The sequence below is a fragment of the Pseudorca crassidens genome, chromosome 3 (genome assembly GCF_039906515.1).
Source record: "Pseudorca crassidens isolate mPseCra1 chromosome 3, mPseCra1.hap1, whole genome shotgun sequence".
Lineage (NCBI taxonomy): Eukaryota > Metazoa > Chordata > Mammalia > Artiodactyla > Delphinidae > Pseudorca > Pseudorca crassidens.
Genome location: NC_090298.1, coordinates 158,236,157 through 158,257,551, shown reverse-complemented (window position 1 = coordinate 158,257,551; position 21,395 = coordinate 158,236,157). Strand labels below are relative to the sequence as shown.

Genomic DNA, 21,395 nt, shown 5'->3' with positions numbered 1-21,395 from the left:
TTTATCCGGGTATACGGGAGGCTTGGTTTTAAGCCCTCTTGCAAATTCCGCATCCTCAGCAACGAGGCACACTCTTCTATTCATAGGAAGACTGCTAGCCTTCTCCTGAACTCAGTTGGGAGCTGTGGGCTGTTGGAGTAGACCATTTGGCACACACAGGGCCTCAGGTGCCATTGTCCCAGGGGCACTGGGAAAACAGCTGCAGCGGAGGGCACTCAGGAACGAGGGCTCCGCAATGGTGGTGGCTGCCAGTGCGTTTTTCTCAGGACTCTGATTTCAGAAAATGTATCCGTGGAAACTTACATCAGCCTTTTCAGGCTGAAGAACCCCACACAACTGCAGATGATTAAATTCCAGTTTATGGTGAGGAGGCAGGTACTTGTCACACAGACACTGGGGACCACTTATCAGAGGTATCAGAGAGGCAGTCTAGCACGGGCTTGGTCACACAGGGGTTGGCAAATCTGGCCCTCGGTTTCTTTTTGTGAGGCCCAAGAGCAAGGAACAATTTTTAAATTTTAAAGGGGTTGTAAAAATAGAAAACAAAGGTGAATATTAGGACAGAGACTGTATGTGGCCACAAAAGTCCAAAATATCTACTATCTGACACTTTACAGGAAAAGTTTACTGACCCCTGTGCTAGGAGGCTGGAATGGAGGACCTCCAGAATGCCTTCTGATGTTACAATTCTGGCTTGTTTCTCCCCTCTGGGTTCAAGACGCGGGCTCGTCCCCAGCATCCTAGCACTCTCTCCTCCCAGTCAGATTCCAGAGGTCCTGGCTGGACAGAGTGAGTATGACCAGTGGGTCAGCCTTGCTTTTCCTTAAACTCAGGCCCAGCTTCTCCTCTGCCCCTGCTGCAGTGCAGATAGCTCTGGCTTCCTGGGTCTCTTCCCTGTCCTGGCTCTGTCACTGTGGAGCAAAGGTGCCTGGAGGGGCTAAGAAATTAGAGGAGAAAAAAACAACCAGCCCAGGGCTGGGCCTTCCGGTTGGCCTTTGTCGTATGTTCCCATCTGGCCAGGCCCTGGCTCCCTGGATACGTCCTGCATTATTCATCATGGTACTCATGGCAGGGATGGCCAGGTCTCCAGGGTTCTGGAAGGCCTTGGGGGAGGGCAGGCATGGCTGGGACAGTGAGGGTAACTGGGGGAGTGAGGCTGCATCGAAGATGGCTTGTAAGAAAGGCTTGCCATTCGGCGAGTTTGGATTCTAATGGCATTCACTGAATACCCATGATTCATTATTATTCATTCATGAATTCCTTCATTCATTTGACACATAATCACAAAGCACCAGGCCACACTGAGCAGCCAGAGATTCTGCTCTGAATGTAGTGGCCCCTGAAAAGTTGTGGTTTGGGACAGGACTCCTGAGTTGAGTGGTCAGCATGTGAGATTTGTGCAAAGGGGGGTGCAGAGGATATCAGGGTGGCCTGAGGCCTTGAAGTCTGGACTCTGCCCACAGGGTGAGCGAGGGGTGGGTCTTCGGGTGGAGATCCCACAATTCTGAGCCCCAGCCAGCCCGGTCTGGCTGACAGAGGGAAGCAGTTCCCAGGAGAGGTCTGTGGCAGTACCCTCAGGACGCAAAGTCAGTGCCCTGCTGACAAGTTTCTCACCTGGTAGGGGTGGCTGAGGAAGGAACCCAGGAGAGAGGCCGGCATCCTGGCTGGTCCAGTTGGGCCCATAGCCCCGGACTTTGGTTGAAACCACTGACAAGCTGCTACTAAGCAGAGAAACAAAAATGAGGGTGGAGTAAAGCCTGGGTTAGGGGAAACGGCCATGCTCTCTGGGCCTGTTCCTTCCTCTGTGGAATCAGACTCAGGACCCCTAGGTTCACTTCCTACCTGGCTGGCGGGTGCTAGTTGAAGCATCTGCCTTTGCTTCCGTTTTTGCAGGTGCACCAGACTTAGACCAATCTGTGTTGGGGAGGGGGTGGGAGGTAAGAGAGAGACACACTTGAGAGAGCTCACAGCCTGGACAGGAAGGACTCTAATGTGAGAGGCCTCAAGACCTCAGCAGAGGGGAGTCGCATGACGGGGTGGGGTAGTTAGTGAGAGTGTCAAATTATCAGGGGCTCCTAGAGATGCTTTAGGATCCCTTTAGGTCTTAAATCTCTTATTTTATTTTTTATTTTTATATACTTTTTGGTTCTTTCCCCTAAAATGTATTTTATGGTTCCATGGGCAAAACACTGAACTAGCCTCTAAGGGAAATATGATTAAAACAAAATACAGTTGCAGTTGCTCAGTTGCCGAGGATCTCATAACCCAGTTATGGAGCAGACACTTCCTGAACGTCAGGACGGTGGCGCCATTGGCAGCATAAAGGCTGGTAGGTTCTGCCTGGGGTGCGAAGTTGCGGTGCGGGCTGCTTCAGCAGGGAAGGCTTAGTAGGACTCAGGAAGGGGGAGGAAGGGCCCCCAGGCCAGGGTAGGCGTAGCGGCTGTCCCTTCACCTCAGGCACTTCCGTCTACCAGTCCCCTGGTCCCGGAGCTCCAGGTCTTGCAGATGTCGTGTTCTGGTGAGAAGGCAGGAGGCCGAGTGGACAGAGGGTGAGGAAAGCCAGCAGGAAAAGGCCGCGAGGCGCAAAAACTAGGGTTTGCTGATGGATATCCAGGACAGATATTGACTGCTCGGCCTTTGCCCTCTGGTAGTTTCTAAACCAAGTAGCCAGTGAGGCTAATGGAAGAGCGAAATAACTGTAGCCTTTGGGTGGCAGGTGCCTGGGGCCCTGCTACTGTCCTGTAGGGGCTGTTGTGGGACTGTTCTAGTCCATGGCCTCTCTGCCCCTTTTCCTCATCTGGAGGGATGGTCCTATAATCCCGCGGCCCCAGAGGTATTCAGGGTCCTAGACACAGAGAAGCACAGAACTGGACGGGAACTTCCGGCCCATTCTGCCCAGGGCTTGCACTTATAGAAGCCGGACCCTCTTGAATATTCAATGCCCTTGTGTCAAAGAAGCCATGCAAATTGCCAGTCTAAGGTCTACACTTGGCTGGGCAGGTGGGTCTGGGAGGTGTGTAGAGGAGCCTGAAGCCTTGGCGATATGTGTAGGGTACAGAAAGGTGACACAGCTGTACCAATTCAAAGAGAGAATGACTGGCCAGAAGCCTCCTCCAATCTGCTTCTCCCCAAACACACTCTGCCTCTACCCCTTCCCCAGGGAAGAATGTTTCACTTCTGCTCAGGAGGACCTAAGTGCATCCAGGGCTGAGGGAACCTTGAGGGTCCACCTGGGCACTTGTGCCTCTTATCCGTAGGGGTCAGACCTGCCCTGTTTCCTAACTTGTCTCACCAGTCAGACAACTGTAAAAATAAAACATGTTTATTGCTGCAAAACCTTATTAATACAGGTCCATAATCTCTTACCCGAAACCCTTAGGGCCAGATGTATTTCAGAATTTAGAATTCTTTGGGCTTTAGAAAGCTACCCAGGTATGGATGCTGAATATTACATAATACTACCAGAGGGGTCTGGGGTGACGCCCCATAATCCCCCAGATCAATATTTCTGTGGAAAATTGTGAAAAGGCGCACTAGAAGAATAAATGAGCATGAATAACACTTTTTTTTGGGCCACACCGCACGACATATGGGATCTTAGTTTCCCGACCAGGGATCCAACCCACGCCCCCTGCAGTGGAAGCACAGAACCTGACTTCACTTTAAGGTTTTTTGTTTGTTTGTTTTTCCTCCCACCTCTCTCCCAGGTCAGTTTTTTTTTTTTTTTTAGTTTTAGTTTAATATTTATTTATTTATTTTTGGCTGCGTTGGGTCTTAGTTGCGGCACACGGGATCTTTCCTCGTGGCACACAGGCTTCTCTCTAGTTGTGGTGGGCAGGTTCCAGAGTGAGCAGACTCAGTAGTTGTGGTGCACAGGCTCTCTAATTGTGGCACACGGTCTCAGTAGTTGCGGCTCATGGGCTTAGTTGCCCCGCGGCATGTGGGATCTTCGTTCCCCGACCGGGAATTGAGCCTATGTCCCCTGCATTGGAAGGCAGATTCTTAACCACTGGACCACCAGGAAAGTCCCCCAGGTCAGGTTATGATGACAAAGTTAGGAAGAAACTTCTGGCTTTTGGTGTTTTTTTTGGATTTCAGAATTGCAGATAAGGGATTGCAGACCTATACTTGCTTGCCTATTTACAGAACAGCACAGTTGTCATTGAGACTTTTGGTGCAGTGGCCAGACTACCTGGCCTCACATCCCAGCTCTGGCATGAACCAGCTGCGGGACCCTGGGCCTCAGTTTCTTCACCTGTAGCACAGGAGTATTAATTTTCCCGCACAGGTGTGCTTTGAGGATTAAACAGCTTAGTATACAGTACAGTGCTCAGAACCCTTCTTAGTATGTGGTTTGCTCAGCATATATGGAACATGACAACATCACTGAGAAAGACAGACATTTAAGACACGTCTTCAGGACAATCTGATAATTACAAGCTCACTGTTGAGGTCCTGCAGGCCACCAGGGCAGGCTGAATCTTTTTCTAGTATTACAGTCGTTCACATCCTCAGGCTCGGAGCCTCCCAGGGCTGCAGACACGGAGGTTTCAAAAGTCCCCACAGGAGGCTCTGTCACACCTTGGGGTCAGCTGAAGGGGAGGCAGAGGGTGCCCTGGGAGGGGTCTGGCCTTGTGTCCTTTGTGAGCACTCCCTCTCTCTGCCAGGGCTCTGGAGTCCCAGCCCCTTAGCACATCAAATGGCCGTGAGACTGGATTCTTGTTCACAGAGGAGACATGGGGTTTCTGGTCCACTGAAGATGCAAAGGTGAGGCTGGGCCTTCTCCAGACATATCCTTCACAAGCATTTCCACAGGACACAGCGAAAAGGGGTCTTTCCCTTATTGTAACAGTAACACGTGCTTATTGCAAAAATTCAAATCATTCAAAAGGACAGGAAATAATGGAAAATATGGCCTGTGTTGTTTCTCATCCTCCAGCTGCCTGGGACCAACGAACAGGCCCCCAGGCACCTGTCTCTCTGAGCTTCTCCTCATATACACAAGGACACCCACACACCACATACACACTCACCCTCACATACACCCTATATCCTCTCGCCCTCACACATACACACCCACACACCCTCACATACACATGTTCCCACCCTTGCCGCCTCCCCTACACCCTCACAGCCCCAACACTCGAATCTTCCCAAAAGCGGATCAGACATACATAAAAGAACACGCTTATAAATGAGGCAGGCATTCAGCCATTTCTTGCTGACGCTAGCAGGTGCATGAAGGATGCTGCCCCTGTAACTCTTTGACTATTGTTCTGGTTCTTCCCTGACTGCCCAGACCCTTGGTTTTCACGTTCGGGAAGTGGGAATGAGAATAACATAGCCAAACTCTCACAGGGTGCCTGAGAAGCTCAAGTGGGATTTACACTTAACATGAAACCATTCTGCAAACTGTCACGTGTAAAACAATCTGAGGAATTACTACTGCCCTTCTCCCCGTCCCCGGAACAGGAAATAATTAGACTTTTAAAAGGACTTCAGGAAGATGGCAAAGCCATCCTAGTGGCACAGACCACTTGTAACAAGACTGTTAGGGGTGAGGACGCCTCAGTTCCGGGGTGGGGTGGGCCCTTCACAGTCAGATTTCATACCAGCCAGCCAGTGCCGGGGGCCTTCAGGTCCCCAAACACCCCACAAAACACCTCCTTGATCTGTGACGGTGACCTTCAGCAGCAGATGAGTGGAGTAGCCCCTGCTCTTGCTGGGCTTTGGGAATTATGGGGGTCCTCTCCACCTGCAGGGAGAAAGGAGGGAGGTGACCCCGGCTCCGGGTTGGTGGGATGGGGCAGGAGGCTGAGGCCAGGGAAAGCACCCACCCCATGCCCCGCCCCCATCCTGAGTTCCAAGGCATCCCCGCCATGCTTGAGAACACCTGGGGCTTCCTCTCCCCAACCGGTCCACCCCACAGTCACCTGAGGCTTGCTCGTAAGATTCCTTATTTCTGGCTGTGGGGAAAGAGAACACAAGAGAGGAGGTGGGTGGTGTGTCCCCACCTTCTCCCTCCCGCTCCCGCTCTGGGCCCTTCCCAAAGTCAGGCCCAGTGGTGTCCCCTGACTGTGGGATCTGCAGGGTCCTCGGGGTGGTGTGCAGCTGTGGGGTGGGGACGTTTGGGCTTTTCCACAGGTGGGGGACAGGGGGCAGGACCTCAGCAGTAGTTGCTGCTCCCCAGGAGGGAACAGTTCTAGCTGCAGGGATGGGAGCACAGCATTCTTCCCCATAAGGCTGGACCAGCCAGAGGGCCTCCCACTCCTTTGTTTCTTCCCCACCTACCTTGAATGCACTTGGTCAAGGTCACACCACCAACAACCACCAGCAAGACCAGGATGAGGGAGATAACCACAGCAGTAAGTCCAGGATGAGAGGACTCTAAGAAAAGACAGAGAAAAGGGGCCCCCCCACCCCCAGTCCATGGGACTGTCTCCAGGTGCCCTGGCCCCTCCCCAGCCCCTCCTCACCCGCTCCGGGCCAAGCCCCAGCTCCTCACCCCAGGACACAGTGAGCGTGTGGTTCAGGCTGGAGTGCTGCACGCGGCAGGTGTACTGGGCCTTCTTCCCCGCTGGCACCCACACAGCCGCCCACGTCTGATAGGTGCCGTCCCCACTGGGGCGTGTCTCCGCACACTCGGAGTCCAGTTCCTTCTCCCCCAGCCACCAGCTCAGCAAGATGTTGTGTGGATAGAAGCCCAGGGCCCAGCACCTCAGGATGGTGCCGCCATCCTTGGCCGAGTGCTCTGTTATCCGCACTGTGGGTGGCTCTGCAGGGAGAGGGGGAGTGAGGAAGGCTGCTGAGTGCCTGCGCTCTGGCCATCCCTCATGCTTAATCCCGGGCTCCTCCCGCATCCTCCAGGGTGGAGGACAAGGAAATAGGGACAGGGTCTCTCTCCGGGGAAGGCACCCAATTACTGCTGCAAGCAGGGACAACCCACTGCCCACCATTCCAGAAGGGCACTGTCCCGGGAACTTCCATGAGGGGGATATGACCTCCTGCCCCCAACCTCCAAGGAGGGTCCTGGGTGGGGCTGTTGGGCCCTAGACTGACCCTCCCCCTTCTCCCTACAGAGACTCTAGGGTTTTCTCAGAGGCTTGACATACTTCCCCCTGTGACTTCCTGCATACAGGAGGTGCCTAATAAGACTTTGTTAAGTGAGGGCAAGAAGGATGATACTTCTCTGACCCTATAATGAGAATGGTTATGACTGTGGGCTCCGGAGCTGGACATCCTGGCCATGAAGCCCAGTCTGACTCTGGTCCACAGCCCTCTGCCAGCACTCAGGGCCTTCCTTCATCATTCCTTCCGCTCAGAGTTCGAGTTCCAAATGACGTAATTCAGGGGTGATAGTTCATTTTCTGTATCCACTTCCCTGGTCCACGGGATGCCCAAGCATTTGGTCAAACATCTTTCTGGGTGTGTGATGGTGTTTCTGGGTGGTATTAACATTTGAATCAGTGGACTCAGTAAAGCAGATTGCCTTCTGCAGTGTGCGTGAGCCCATTCACTGAGCTGAAGATCTGAACGGGACAAGGAGGCTGAGTAATAGGGAGCTCCTCTAGCCTTACTACTGAGCTGGAACACGGGTCTCTCCTGCCTTGAGACTCAAAAAATGAAACACTGGGCTTCCCTGGTGGCGCAGTGGTTGAGAGTCCGCCTGCCGATGCCGGGGACGTGGGTTCGTGCCCCGGTCCGGGAAGATCCCACGTGCCGCGGAGCGGCTGGGCCCGTGAGCCATTGCAGCGGGCCGTTTCCGACCAGCAGAATAACGAGCCGCCACACGCAAGATTCTTCTCGTATCACACTTTATTGGAGCACAGCTTGGTTGAAGAAAGATGGAAGGAAGACCCTACGCAGCAGAATATGGCAGGCTTTATACTGGCCAGAAGGTCCACACAACAGCCCTGGATTGGTGTGTGTCAGTACATGTGACAATATATTGCTACGCCTACAATCCACGGGATGCACGCGTGGCGCCTTACGCGGCACTCCCGGGTAGTGCAAGCAAGATGCAACAATGTAATTTTGCCTTCCTCTGGACCAAGAATCCAGCTCCTTCCTGGCGGCGTCCCACAAGCCATGGCTGCTGAGCCTGCGCGTCTGGAGCCTGAGCTCCGCAACGGGAGAGGCCACAGCAGTGAGAGGCCCGCGTACCGCAAAAAAAAAAAAAAAAAAAAAAAAAAGAAACACTGACTCTTCTTGGGTCTCGAACTTTCCAGCATTCGGACTGGAACTACACATTGGTTCTCCCGGTTCTCAGGCCTTTGGTCTCAGACTGGAACTGCAACATCAGCTCTTCCTGGGTCTCCAGCTTCCTGACCGCAGATCTTGGAACTTCTCTACCTCCATAGTCATGTGACCCAACTCCTTAGAACACATCTCTTTTTTCCTCTCTCTATGCATCCTGTGGGTTCTGTTTCTGTGGAGAATCCTGACTAATCTACCAGGTGAAGGACAGAAGACAACACCTGGTGCTGAATGAGAGTTCCACACTACTTACTTAACGCACACCAATATGTTTGCTTTGGGGAGGCAGCAGGTATTATTGCCACCCTCATGATACTGACGAGGAAACTGAGGCACAGAGAGGGCAAGTAACTTGCCCAAGGTCACACAGCCAGCAAATCCTGGAGCTGAGCTGTGTATCTAGAGGCTAGGCTCCAGTGCCTGAGCCCTGAACCACCACGCTCTGCTCTCATAATCACATCTTCTGCTCCTGATGTTACCTGTCCTGGCCTCCCTTTGCGGAATATCCTCCCCATTACCTCAACTGATTCACATCCCACTGCTCAATCACCAGACATCACGGTGTGCTGGGTGCTCTGATCAGCCCCACCCCCAGCAGCTTCCCTGACCACCACAGCCGCGAGGCTTTCACCCTCGGCACCCCAAAGCACCCACCTTCCCTAGTGTCCATCCCAGCCCTTGTGTCTCCAGCCCTGCTGACTGGGTTCAGGAGAAGTTTGCGATGCACCTGGAGTCTGGGGAGCATGTTTAGCATGAGGGGTATGAGGGAGGAGAGGGGCAGAGGGCTTCAGTTTCCCCGGCAGTCCCCAGTGGTCCAGGGAGTGGTGAGGGATGCAGACCCTGGGGCCTGGGGTCTGTTTCCCAAGGAGCAGAGCCAAAGGATGTTAAACCCCAAAAGGATTTTATGAGCACCTACTTTAACCCACTCGCTCTGTGGATGAACAAAATGAGGCCCAGAAAAAGGGGGTTTATTCTCCAAGACCACACTGGGACAGGGGAGGCTCCACAACTCCCCACTCCACCTCACTTGAAGGCCTGTGGTCTGGGCTTTCTTCCTCCTCTGCAGGAAAAAGCTGTTGGCTAGCTGGCCATCTTTCTGGGTCCCAGTGGGCTTGTCTGAGCCAGGGGGACACTGCCTGCTTCCTCACCCCCCCACCCAAAGGCTTCTCTGTCAAATGGGATGGCTCTCGAGAATGGGAGCATGGGGCCATTCTGCATTGCCACAGGGTGGGCCTTACCTCTCCGGCTGAATCTCTGGCCTCCCAGCTCCAGGTATCTGTGCAGAGAGGCAAGGCAGGGGCCTTCCAGGTAGGCCTTGTCGTACTCTGCGTAGCAGCGCTCTGTCTCCCACCAGTGCTTGGTCCGCATGGCCACGGGTTCAGCTGACACCCAGCTCAGGGTTTCCAGGTCCAGCGACAGGTGGTCCTGCCCATCGTAGCCAAACTGCCAGAAGCCCCTGTAGCGGCCGTCTTCCTGGATCTCACAGCCGAACATGCGCTGAGTACTGTGCATCCCTGTGTGTGCAGGTAAGAAGACTTTGGTTAGTGGTGGCCGGGGGTGTCAAGTCCCTGAGAGGCACGGAGAAGCCCACCACCCAGAGGGGACTCCAAAGGGTGGAGGGACAGGGTGTCAGCATTTAAAGAACAAAAACAAAAACGGGGGCTTCCCTGTGGCGCAGTGGTTAAAAATCCGTCTGCCAATGCAGGGGACACGGGTTCTAGCCCTGGTCTGGGAAGATCCCACATGCCATGGAGCAACTAAGCCCGAGCACAACTATTGAGCCTGCACTCCAGAGCCCATGCGCCACAACTACTGAAGCCCGTGCGCCTAGAGCCCGTGCTCTGCAACAAGAGGAGCCACCGCAGAGAAGCCCACGCACCGCAGCGAAGAGTAGCCCCCGCTCGCCACAACTAGAGAAAGCCCACGTGCAGAACCGAAGACCCAATGCAGCCAAAAATAAATAAATAAAATAAATAAGTTTATTTAAAAAAATCTCCCAAGTAATTTTGATAAGCAGCCTGGGCTGAGAAACCTGCTGGGCCTCTCATGTGGGATGAACACTCAAGTTCATATTTAGACACATCCTTATTTCATATCCCACACTACTTATGGGTGTATAATGTCCTCAGTGCTAAGACTACGTCATGCCATGCTTATCCCGGGGGCCCTGGGCTGGTGCACAGCCCTTCCCAGGCTCAGTCCTTTATATCTACTCTTTCTCTTTTTTTTGCGATACGCGGGCCTCTCACTGCTGTGGCCTCTCCCGTTGCGGAGCACAGGCTCCGGACGCGCAGGCTCAGCGGCCATGGCTCACGGGCCCAGCCGCTCCGCGGCATATGGGATCTTCCCGGACCGGGGCACGAACCCGTTTTCCCTGCATCGGCAGGAGGACTCTCAACCACTGCGCCACCAGGGAAGCCCTATATCTACTCTTTCTGAGGCCTCTGGGGACCCGAGGCTTTTAGTTTGGTCATTTGGGTGTGTCTGGCCACAGAGCAGGAGGGTATTGTGTGAACGAGCTGTGCTCCATAAGCACTTTCTTGAGAATTAGCAGCAGCCTTGGTGGTAGCTGTAAGCTTGCTGCTGCTGAGATGGGGAAGCTGAGATGGCATCTTGAGGACCTGGGTGGGAAGGCGTGATTTGAGGGTGGTACGTGAGGCAGGGAAAAGCCTCTCCCAGTCTGCTGAGGTCCAGAACCCTGGGTAGCCAAGGGGAGAGGGGGAGCTATCGTGGGCCCTCTGCTCCTGTGGAGGCCTGCTGCACTGGCCTGTGGGCTGGCTGCTGAAGCCCTGATTCTGAGGCCCTGAGGCCCCTGCTTGGCTGTGGGGGAAGGAGACTGAGAAGAGCCAAGTATCAGAAGCTTGTCCCACACCCTATGACGGGCATGGCTGCCTCGAGGGTCAGTGTGCAGAGCGTGAAGCATGGGGAGTCCGCCCAACGCACCGCTGCTGTGGTTGTGGTAGCCCATCACCGTCCACATCTCCACCTGCTGCACCTCCGCCCATTTCTCCTGCTTCCTGGTCTCCGTCTCCCAGTACTGGGCATCCATCGGCGTCATCCACGGGGCCTGGGGCTCAGCCTTGCCCACACGACTGTCAAACCGGATGAAGGGCTGGTCGTCCACGTAGCCTACAGCCAGAAACTTAGGGAGGCTTGGGCCTGGCTCTGATAGGGTCAGGTAGTAGTAGTGGAGCGAGTGTGTCCCTGTGGAAACACAGGCTGGTCTCAGGCTCACATGGACTGCCTGGGTCTGCACTGGGTGGGGGTCGGGGGAGGGTGGTCAGTGTGCTGGGTAGGGTTGGCAGTGGAAACGTATCCAGAGAATTCGTTATCAGCAAGAACTGGGAATTTCAGTGGAAAAAATAAGGGCATCCAAAGAGTTTAAATATAGACAGAATCAGTCAAACACTGAGAACAAAGTTCATGCATTAAGGCTTATGGATTTTCTTCCCAGAAAGTTTCTCAGCTCTTCACTCAGGGCCTACTTACTCATACTTTATACTCATCTCTAATAAGTATGATTTTCTGGTTTCCCATTTCAAATTAAAAATATTTCTTTTTAAGAGTTGGTTGTTTGGAAGCTTAATTTATGTGGAATTATTCATTGCCCAGACATACCTGGGAAAGGTTGGCCATCATTCTTAGCTTGAATCACTGCCGCCAAGCTGGTGGCATCTTGACTCCATTCCCCACTCCCTCCTGCTCCCACAGCAGACGTTACTAGTCAATCTCTTTTCTCTTTGAGTCCAAATGCTGCCCCTCTACTATGTCTCCAAAAGCGCCAACTCATCAGTTAAACTTGGTGCTGGAGATGAAATCTACTTAGCAGCCAGTCCTGACTCAAGCTATTAAAACAAATGCTGTATCTTAAGAAACGCAGGCCACATTTCTCAGAGATATCCCTGGCTTACTCTCTTACCTAATTTTTAAAAAACTTCTTGCTCAGAAGTTTTTACCCCTCAACACTCCTGTCTCTGTTATTTTTCTCCATAGCACTACACTTCCTAGAGAATATGCACTTTGTTTGTCTTGTTAATGGTCCGTCTCTCCTCTGCCACGTCAGCTCCCTAAGGGCAGCGATTCCTGTATGGATTGCTCTGTTTCCCCAGCACCTAGATTAGCTTCTGGCACACAGTAGGTGCTCAATGGTTGAACATTCAAGTGAGAAAGGAGAAGTCAAACACATCTCCCCACTCACAGCTCTTTTTTTTACTGCCTTCTTGTTATTTCAGGCTACACCAAACTCCGCCCAGGCCCTCTGCACCTGCTGCACTCCCCTCTCTGTTTTCTCTCAGCCAGTTTCCTCATTCCTCAGGTTGTAGTAAGGTGTCCCCTCCTCCAGGAAGTCCTCCTGATTTCAGCCTGATGTCCCTCAGAGGGGTCTCAATAGTGTCCTGTGCTCCCTGTGAAACTGTGGACTCCATGAGGGTGGGCAATACATCTGACTCTGTCATCGCTGTTTCCCCAGGGCCTAGCAGCACAGCTGGCACACAGTGAGCACTTACTTCTGGCCTTTGTTGAACTGGACAAAAAATAAGAACATGAATGGCAGTGACAATAATCACAGCTGCCATTTTTGGAATGACCACTGTGTGCACTGGTTTAACGGCTCCTCACTCACTATCTCAGTTGATCTTTACAATAAACCTAAGAGGTCAGTGTGGTTGGCCCCATTTTTCAGATAAAGGAACCGAGGTCCAGGGGAGGCCACGTATAGCACTCAAAGGCATGCACTAGAAAGAGGGCAGCCCATATTCTCTCCCCAGGGTTCGCTGCCTTTTTCTAAGCTGAGGAAAGAGGTGTTCTCTTCTCACGGCTGGAGAAACCTCCTCATGGGAGGCAAGAGGGGTCCATGTTAAGAGTGTTTGAGTGAAGGGTTAACATCGGGTCTGGGCTGGTGTGGGCCTCCTGGGAAATGCCTGGAGTCTCTCTCACGGTGCTGTTTGCTTGCACACCATTGAGTTAAGATCAGTGTGGTGTGCTCCTGTGCTGGCAGCTGTGAACAGGCACAAAGGCGTTGGGGAGAACAGAGGCTACGGTTTCTCTGTGTCAAGGTGACCCACCCACTCCTTGGCTCTGATCTGCAGCAGCTCTACCTGCCCTGGAAGTGAGGGAGGGCAAAGATCCTGTGTCTTTGGGTAGCTGCTGGCCTCCTGGGTGGTGAGGAAGCCATGCCAGCTGGGCTTCCTGTCCTGCCTCTGTCTCCACAGCTCAGGAAGCATAGTGTGATAGGCTGAATAATGGCCCCCCCAAGATATCCCTGGAACCTTTGAATGTTACCTTATATGGTACCAGGAGTTTTGCAGATGAAATTAAGGATCTTGAGATGGAGAGATTATCCTGGATTGTCTAGGCGGGCCCTAATGTGTCCTTAGAAGAGGGAGGCGGAGGGAGAGTCCATGACGTCAGAGGAGAAGGTGATGTGAAGATGGAGAAGAGAAAGATGCAGGAAGGCACCACGTGCCAAGAAATGCAGCTCTAGAAGCTGGAAGAGGCAAGGAAACAGATTCTCCGTTACAGCCTCTTTAGGGAGCCGGCCCTGCCAACACCTTGATTTCAGCCCAGTGAAACCCATTTTGGACTTCTGACCTCCAGAACTGAAATAGAAGACATGTGTAGCTTGTAGCCCCCAAGCTGTGGTCACCTGTTACAGCAGCTACAGGAAACAGATAGTATTCGACTGAAGCCCATTAGGTCCTGAGGGTTTGGTGGCCAGTGAGTCCCGGGGCCGGGGGAGGGTAGTGGAGGGGGGAGGGAGAGAGAGAGGGAGGAGAATGCACCATCTGGGAGCAAGGACATCCTCTGACAGCTGTGCCAAAGACTGAGGGACACAGAAGTAGAGGCCCAGGAACCCTGGTGCTCCCATCACCTAAGCAAAGAGGCCGTGAAGGGACGGATGTGCTCTTCCCCAGGTGCGGAAAATGCAGGAAAGAGCAAGCGATCCTGAGGTCAGGCCTGGTGGGAAAGGGAGCAACACACACCTGGTCGTTCTGTTAGGGCAGGTGCACGACCTTGCTTACTATGTAATGTTACTATTTATTAATGTTAGCTGCTTTAGTGGCCAGTTATTTTTGGTTAAAATGAAGGGAAGTCGATCTATATATATATATATTTTTTAAAATTTACGAAACACTTTTAAAGCACTTAGGGGCTGGCCCTGTCCTGAGCACTTTATAAGATGTTGGCCAGGTCACCCTCATAACAACTTTATCAGGAGGGTACTATTGTACCTATCTATGACATATGGGGAAACTGAGCCACAGGGAGGCAAAGCCACCTGCAAAGCTCACACCAGTAGTGAAAGGCAGGAACAGACTGCGCACCCAGATTCTGAACCCACTTCTGGGTGACACTGAGTGGCTGGGGACACATGAGAAGACCCCTCCCCATGGCATCTCTCCACTCTCTGCCCTCCCAAGACACCATCCTGGCTGCAATTTAAGACGGCTCAGCTCTGCTCATCCTGGCAGCCTAGATCATATGGCCCAGCAGGGCCCACCCTGCCGCCCCACTCAGCAAGTACTTTCTGAGCACCTACCGTTTGGCTATCTCCGAGGCCCTGGGGATGTTGGGATAACCCAAAGAGCCCCAAGTGCCTGCTGTCAGGAAGCTTACATGAATGTAGGGTAAGCAAGATAAAGGAGTAAAATGTATGGTAGGCTGGATAGTGATAAGTGCTGAGGGAAAAAAATAAAGCAGAGATATACAAAATATCAGGGGAGGAGTTAAAAATTTTAGATAGAATGGGCAGGGAAGGCCTTCCCAGAAAGGAAACTATTAAAGAACTCAAGGAACCAGCATGTAAAGATCTGGGAGACAGAATTCCAGGTCTGCAGAGGGGAAAGTCAGTGCAAAGGTCCTGAGGCAGGAGCATGCTTGGGGTGTTCTGAGGCTGCTGCAAGAATGCAGGGGAAAAATAAAATGGTGGTGTGATTCAGTGTAGTGGGTGTAGGGGTGAAAGAAGGGGCTGAATTCTGAATCCTTCCCAGGCTTGTCCAGATGGTGTCTGGAATGGCTTGGATATAGCCCTCTGGCCTAGCCCTCCCTGCCACGAGGGCTCTGGTTCCCGGCATCTGCTCTGCCCTGGACTGCTTCACCATGGCCTACGTCCTGGCATCTGGTACCCATCCTGAGAGTCAAGGACTTGCTTTTAGGGCAAGTTCATGATTGTGACCCCCTCAGCTGACTTCCAGATACCGCCTCCCATGTATCCAGGGAGGCGCCTGCCATCTCTTCCTCTCTGAAAATCCCACTGCTCTCTGCTCTGCCTGCCAGATGGTCTTGAGAGCCCAGCCGGCTCTCTGCAGGGGCTCACACCCTGCCTATTCCCATCTTTTCCCCAGGAGGACCGTCTCAGCTGGGACTAGACTCCCACTTGCTAACTGGGCCCAGGAGGGATCATCATGCCTTGGGCTGCAGCCCAGAGTGTGGCAAAAGAAGCCGAAGGAGGCCATCTCCTGGCTTTGGAGGCGATACCACCTGCCAGGCTGGGGGTCAGTGCCACGCACTGTGGGACCATGGCAGGAGGAAGTGGGGGACACACAGCAGGCATCCAGGGGGATCTGCTCCTGCTGTGACATGGCCTAAGGAAGTGGCTACATGCCCATCATTGCTTCAGGGCCTGTTTGTATCATCAGCTTCCCACCCCCGACCCCGTCCACTGCCACTTCCTGGTCACTGGGCCATTTGGCCAGCCCCCAACAAGGAGCAGTCCTGCACCCGCTTTGGCCCAGCCTTTTACCTTCTCCTCTGACTGTGGTGGAGGAGGGTGGAGGCCAGCCCCTTTCCCACTCTGCCCAGGAGACTTTTGTGCATCTGCCTCACTTCCCCCACAATCCACGTAGCACTGCCAGTTCCTAGCTGTGTGGCCATGAGGAAGTTATTTCACAGCTCCAAGCCTTGGTGTCCTCATCTGTAAGTGGGTGCAATTAACTGACCTGCTCCAGAGTGCTAGAGCATTTGGTGAGATAATGAAAATAAGGAAGAAGTACAGGCATGGAGACCTCATCTTCTTAGTCTTAGAGCTTTCCTATTCTGAAGGGAGAGGTGGCCGTGGGAAGGAGAGAGCTGGAGTCGGGGGTGGGGAAAGATGACTGAGTGAGGGGCCAGCTCACTGGAGGTCAGGTCTCATCCCCTGGGACACCCTCCAAAGGCTCTGGCCTCTGTGTCCTCTACCCTGGCAGAGTTCCCCCGCCCCAAGACAGTATACTAGATTCCAAGACTGTGCACACGGCCTCCTGCAGACTGGGGGCTCCTGGCCTCCACCATCCTACCCCTTGTTCAGCAGATAGGCACGATCTTACCTGTAGGCCATGGCTTCTTTTCCAACTTCAGGTGTGCCAGTTCTGCCATCACCACCTCTGCCCTGGCCGCCGGGCTATCGGCCACCAAGGGCAGCCCCCAGGGACTCTCTGCAAGGGAGAAACGGAAAAGGGAAGTATGAATCTCAAGGTATAAACATCCTACGCATCCTTGTGTTTGCTGGGAGAGACAGTATGGAATGATGATGAGAGGCACGTTGAAAGGGAAGAGGGATGTGGGGCCTTTGCCACAGGAGTGGCTGGAAGCTCCCCCCAGCACCCAGGCACAAAGCCAGCAGGGCTGAGGTCTGGGCCTTGGTGCCAGGCGTGGTTCCTGAGCTTTACAAGTATTGATTCGTGGTGTTTTCCCTGCATTCCTGTGAGGCAGGTCTTGATTGTTCCCACTTAGAGAGGAGGGAAACCAGGACTGGGCTTTGCTAGAGGTTCTCCATCCGGCTGCCCAACGCTGCTTTGACTATCCTGCCATTGATATGGATTTAGTGGATTTGGGGGTAAGGGAGGGCTGCACACTGGCGGGCGTTGAAAACTCCCAGGTGATTCTCATGTGCTGCCCAGGTCCTCCTGGCTCTGCCCTGCCCACCTGCTCAGCTGTGCCAGCCCTGACCTCTCTCCGCTTGCAATATTACTCATTTGACAAACATCTATTGAGCACCTACTACAAGCCAGGCACTGAGCCAGGTGGGGGTGTGTGTGGGGACAGAGAGACAGACATAGCCCCCAGGGAGCTCAGGTCTGGCAGGGAAGGGGACAATCGAGCAATTACACAAGCAGATCCAGTAAGGCCAGTGGGGGCTGACAAGTGTCGGGGAGCAGAAGTACCAGGTGCCGGGGGCATCCTGGGGCAGGAGGGTGCCGAGGTCAGGGGTCTTGTAGGCTGAAACCTGGAGGAGACCTCACCAGTGTGAGTTACCTGGCAGTAGGGTGCGTGAGGAGGGAAGGAAATTTGGGGCTCGTGTGAGTCTAGTGTAGTTTCAGAACTTGCTGCATCAGCCTCGCCTGGGGAAATGCAAATTCTTGGGCCCCAGCCCTACTGAGTCAGAAGCTCTGGGGGTGGGTCCTAGCTTTCTGTAGTTCAGCAAGCCCTCTGGGTGATTCTAAGGTTTGAGAACTGCTCTAGGCAAAAGCACTGGCACCTGGGAATGCCTGGAATGAAAAAGAGTGTGGTGTGTTCAGGAAAACCAAGGTCAAGGGACGACTACAAATGCAAGAGATGAGTCTGGGGAGGAAAAAAAAGGGCTAGATTGCCTCTTCGTGCCTCAGTTTCTCCTTGAGGCCAAATTGGGTCAGGTCCTATGGGCTGGAGTTCAAGGGCAAGGTCTGGGCCACAGAAAGGGTGTGGCTGTGGACAGCAGGGAGGGGACCCTGAATCCCTGGCTTGGATGAACCTGAGATGGAGTGCAGGAAGGGGGAGGCAGAGTAACAAGGGCACGCAGAGTCACATGAGGAGGAGGGTGGAAAAGGGAAGAGGGAGACCAGAAGCAGTCTCAGTGGTCATGGCCCTTGAAGTTCTATAGGACTGGCCTCTGCAGTCCCTCCCCTAGCCTGCCCTTGATGCTGCTCCTGTCTCAGTGCCCCCTGGTTGCCCAGGCCAGATACCCAAGAGTACGGCCCTTACCCTGCTCTCACCCCCACTCCCCAGGCCCTAATTCCAGCTTTGCTGTAGTAACCAGCTTTGTAATCATTTATCTCTACTTAATCTGTCTCTCACAGCTTTGATCCCAAGGGCCACGGATTAGTTCTGCCATCTCCTCTCACCGGGCCAGGACTCCCTGCCTCAGCTTCTGCCTGAGGCAGCATGGGCTCCAGAGCCAGCCTGGAACCCAAATTCTAACGAGCCGTGAGACTCTGGGAGACCCTGGGTAGCCAGTTAACCTCTCTGAGCCTCAGGGTCCCTATCTTTACCATGGGGATAATAATTGAATCCTTGTCATAGGATTCAATTCTAAGCTGCTATGAGGCTTAGAACTCCCTGCTGCATGACTCATGACATCTGCCCCTTGAAATCCACTTCTTCATTCCCCACCTCCTGCAGGGAAAGCCTGGCACCCAGGAGTGTTTGAGGGGCCTTGCTGGAGATGCCTAGCTACCTCCCTGCCATGTGCCATCTCTTTCCTACAGTTTGGCACGCACCAGGGTCACCCTCCATTCCTTCCCTCCTCCTTGGCTTGGGGACCTGTCCCCCTGGGCCAGCCTTGACCATTCCCCTCACAAGGCTACAGGGTCTATGCACACACACCCATGACCATCCCTGCCACGCAGAACTGGAATCGCCTATGCGCCCCTGTATCACCCCTGGGGGGAGCTGTAAGAAAGATCCTCAGGGGCTGTGTGAACCTGAGAACCAGGGCTGGTTACAGTCTTGGCCCAGAGACACAGTGTAACCAGTCCTGGTTTTCAGGTTCACAGCCCCACTCCCCTGGGGTCCCTGTTCCAGGGACACTGGCCAAACTCGTCCCCATCTCTGGCTCCATTCTCTCCCCTGATCTCCTGCCCAGACATCCAGGGTGATTCTCCTTCAAGTGTTTCCCATGGGGAGCTGAGGGCTGAATCCTCCTGGAGATGCATCCTATTGCGTTCAGGAGCCTCAACTTGGAGGGAAAAAATAACCTCTTTATTTTCACTAACCTCTAGCTGAAGTTTGGCCTTTCTCCCATGCTGAATGGAGGCAACAGAGCTCAGCAGGATTTGCCGAACCTGTGCTTTGGTCTCTGATAGAAGCCACAGATGTTTTCGAATCACGTGACCGTTGTTGCAGACACCTGGAAATATGCTTTACCCTCACTACTTCCAAATTCTGGGAATTGTTGCTATCTAATGCATCCTTTAATGTGCTAACTTAGAAGCACATATATTACATATCACAAACTTATATTTCTATTTAAATTTTTTAGTAGCTTTATAAAAACATAACTGGGTTCCTTTGGAATCCTATGTATTTCATTTTTTGTGTTAAAAACATTCTGAGACAGGGTCCAAACACAAAAAATCTAAGAACTCCGACTCTGGGTCCCAGTGCTGCCACCTAGCGCCCACTCTGGGCCCTATTTTAAATCTGTAAATTGTAAATTTTGTGTGTTCTAAGAGCCGAAATGGCTTCTTGGACGTGAAGCCCTTGGAACAGAGCCTGGAATAAAGGACATCAGCTATTATTACTGCCATGATGGTGGACACTTCCCGCCTGTGCTAATAAACTTTCGGGCATCTGTGCGGTCAGGGTGGGCGGTGCTCGGTGGGAGCCGTCGGGAATCCCGGGGGAGGTCCGGCCCTGCAGTTCTGCGCGCAGAACGGAAATGGCTAAAGGATGGAAATTCCCCGCTAGGTCAGAAAAATCCTTGTTGCTCCGCATCACCCGCCACCTCAACAAGGAGTTGCCCGGGCAACCCGAGGGAACCTCGCCAAGGAGCCAGGGAGACCTATAGCGATGGGCAGGTGCCTCGCCGAGCTAGCAGGCGGAGGCTGTGCAGGCAGCGCTCAGGTTCCTGCCTCCACGGAGCTTCCCCAGGGCCTTCCTGGAGGACCCAGCCCTGGGAACTGAGCGTGAGCGGCGTCCTCCAGAGAGGCCAAGGGACCCCCAGGAAGCTGTGGCGTCGGCTGGGTCCCCCGGGGTCCCCACTCTCCTGACCGCTCAGTCCGATGAGGGGTCTGAAATGGGAGGCGGCAAAACAGGGGCCCTGCCTAGCCCGGGGCTCAGCGACCCCTGCGATCTTGCATCAGCTCTCCGATTCACCATCCGGCCCCCTCCCCCAAACCCAGAATAGCTTCCGCGTTCTTGGTGGATCTCTCCCTAGCACCGCCACAGGCGCGAGGCTGGGGGACGATTGGGGGTCCGCCCCGGCTCCCACACCTCTCCGCCCGGTTACCTGCTGCGCCCTCCCGCACCAGTCCCGACAGCAGCAGCAGTAGCAGCGGTGGTGGCAGCGGCGACCGCCGGTCCCGCGCACTCCCGGGACTCTGCGGCCGCCTGATCGGCAGCCTCACGCGCTGCCCCAGGGTGCCGGTCCCGGTGGAGTCCGTCTTCAGCTGTGGGGCAGGGGCCTTGTGCCAACGCCGGCCGCCGTCCGACCGTAGGATGCGTCCCTCGCCGGGGTCCAGGCGGGAGAGCGCTCAGTGGCCCCAGGGCCGCGGCAGCTGCGACCCCACCCTGGCTCAGGTTCAGGCTCCGGCCGGGCTCTGGCTGCGGCTCCACCGCACGCACCCTGGGGCCCAACCGCAGGTCCTTGATGGCGCCCTCTGGTGGGCTCGGGAAAAGAAAACATGAAAAAAACCCAATTGTTTGCGGTAATTGTGAAATACAGCACATATGCTTATTTCCTGCCTCACGAAACGAGACCACGAGACCAGGCAGTGAAGCTCAAGTTACAGCCATTTGGAAAGTCGGGCGGTGTCTGAGACAACTGTCATGTGATACGAAAACACCTGTGGTTTCTGTTGGGACCGAGGCAACGGTCCTGCTAACACCACTGAGCTTTGCTACCTCTACTCATCAGGGGATGAATGGCTAAATTTCAGCTAGAAGTTAGTGAAAATAAAGGTTATTTTCCCCATCTGGGTTCACAGACCCCCTGAATTCTGACCAGGGATTCCCATGTTCAGGATAATAGTTTTCAGCTGGGCCTTTTCTGATATTTGAAAATTCATAGGAAGAGCTTTGGTGATCCTGATTGGGGCGAGTGAGGGGAGCAATTTACACAACAGAGGGAAAGGCCAGAAGTACAGCTTTGCGCTGTCTCGGGGCCACCACACACGTGGTGTCCTGCCAGGCCAACAGGAGAGGAGAAGCCGGATTGTAACGATCTGAGTCTAGAGCACAACGTTTGT

At 53.8% G+C, this 21,395-nt stretch overlaps 1 protein-coding gene across 2 annotated transcripts; it reads right to left on the bottom strand.

The window, feature by feature from the left end:
• Positions 1–3,306: 3,306 nt before the first annotated feature.
• Positions 3,307–20,782, bottom strand: LOC137222176 (H-2 class I histocompatibility antigen, Q10 alpha chain-like). Of its 2 annotated transcripts, XR_010942365.1 has the most exons (9): positions 20,438–20,782; positions 16,560–16,667; positions 11,200–11,460; positions 9,495–9,770; positions 6,506–6,775; positions 6,292–6,387; positions 5,934–5,966; positions 5,613–5,755; positions 3,307–3,982 (listed from the first exon to the last, which is right to left on the bottom strand). XR_010942365.1 is itself a non-coding variant. In XM_067733019.1 (8 exons), the coding sequence occupies exons 2-8, from the start codon at positions 16,606–16,608 to the stop codon at positions 5,688–5,690; spliced, it is 1,053 nt and encodes a 350-aa protein (XP_067589120.1). In that variant the 5' UTR covers positions 16,609–16,667; positions 20,438–20,782; the 3' UTR covers positions 3,307–5,687. The 2 variants fall into 2 exon arrangements, 1 of the variants encoding a protein (XP_067589120.1); XM_067733019.1 differs by having other exon boundaries at positions 3,307–5,755.
• Positions 20,783–21,395: the final 613 nt, after the last annotated feature.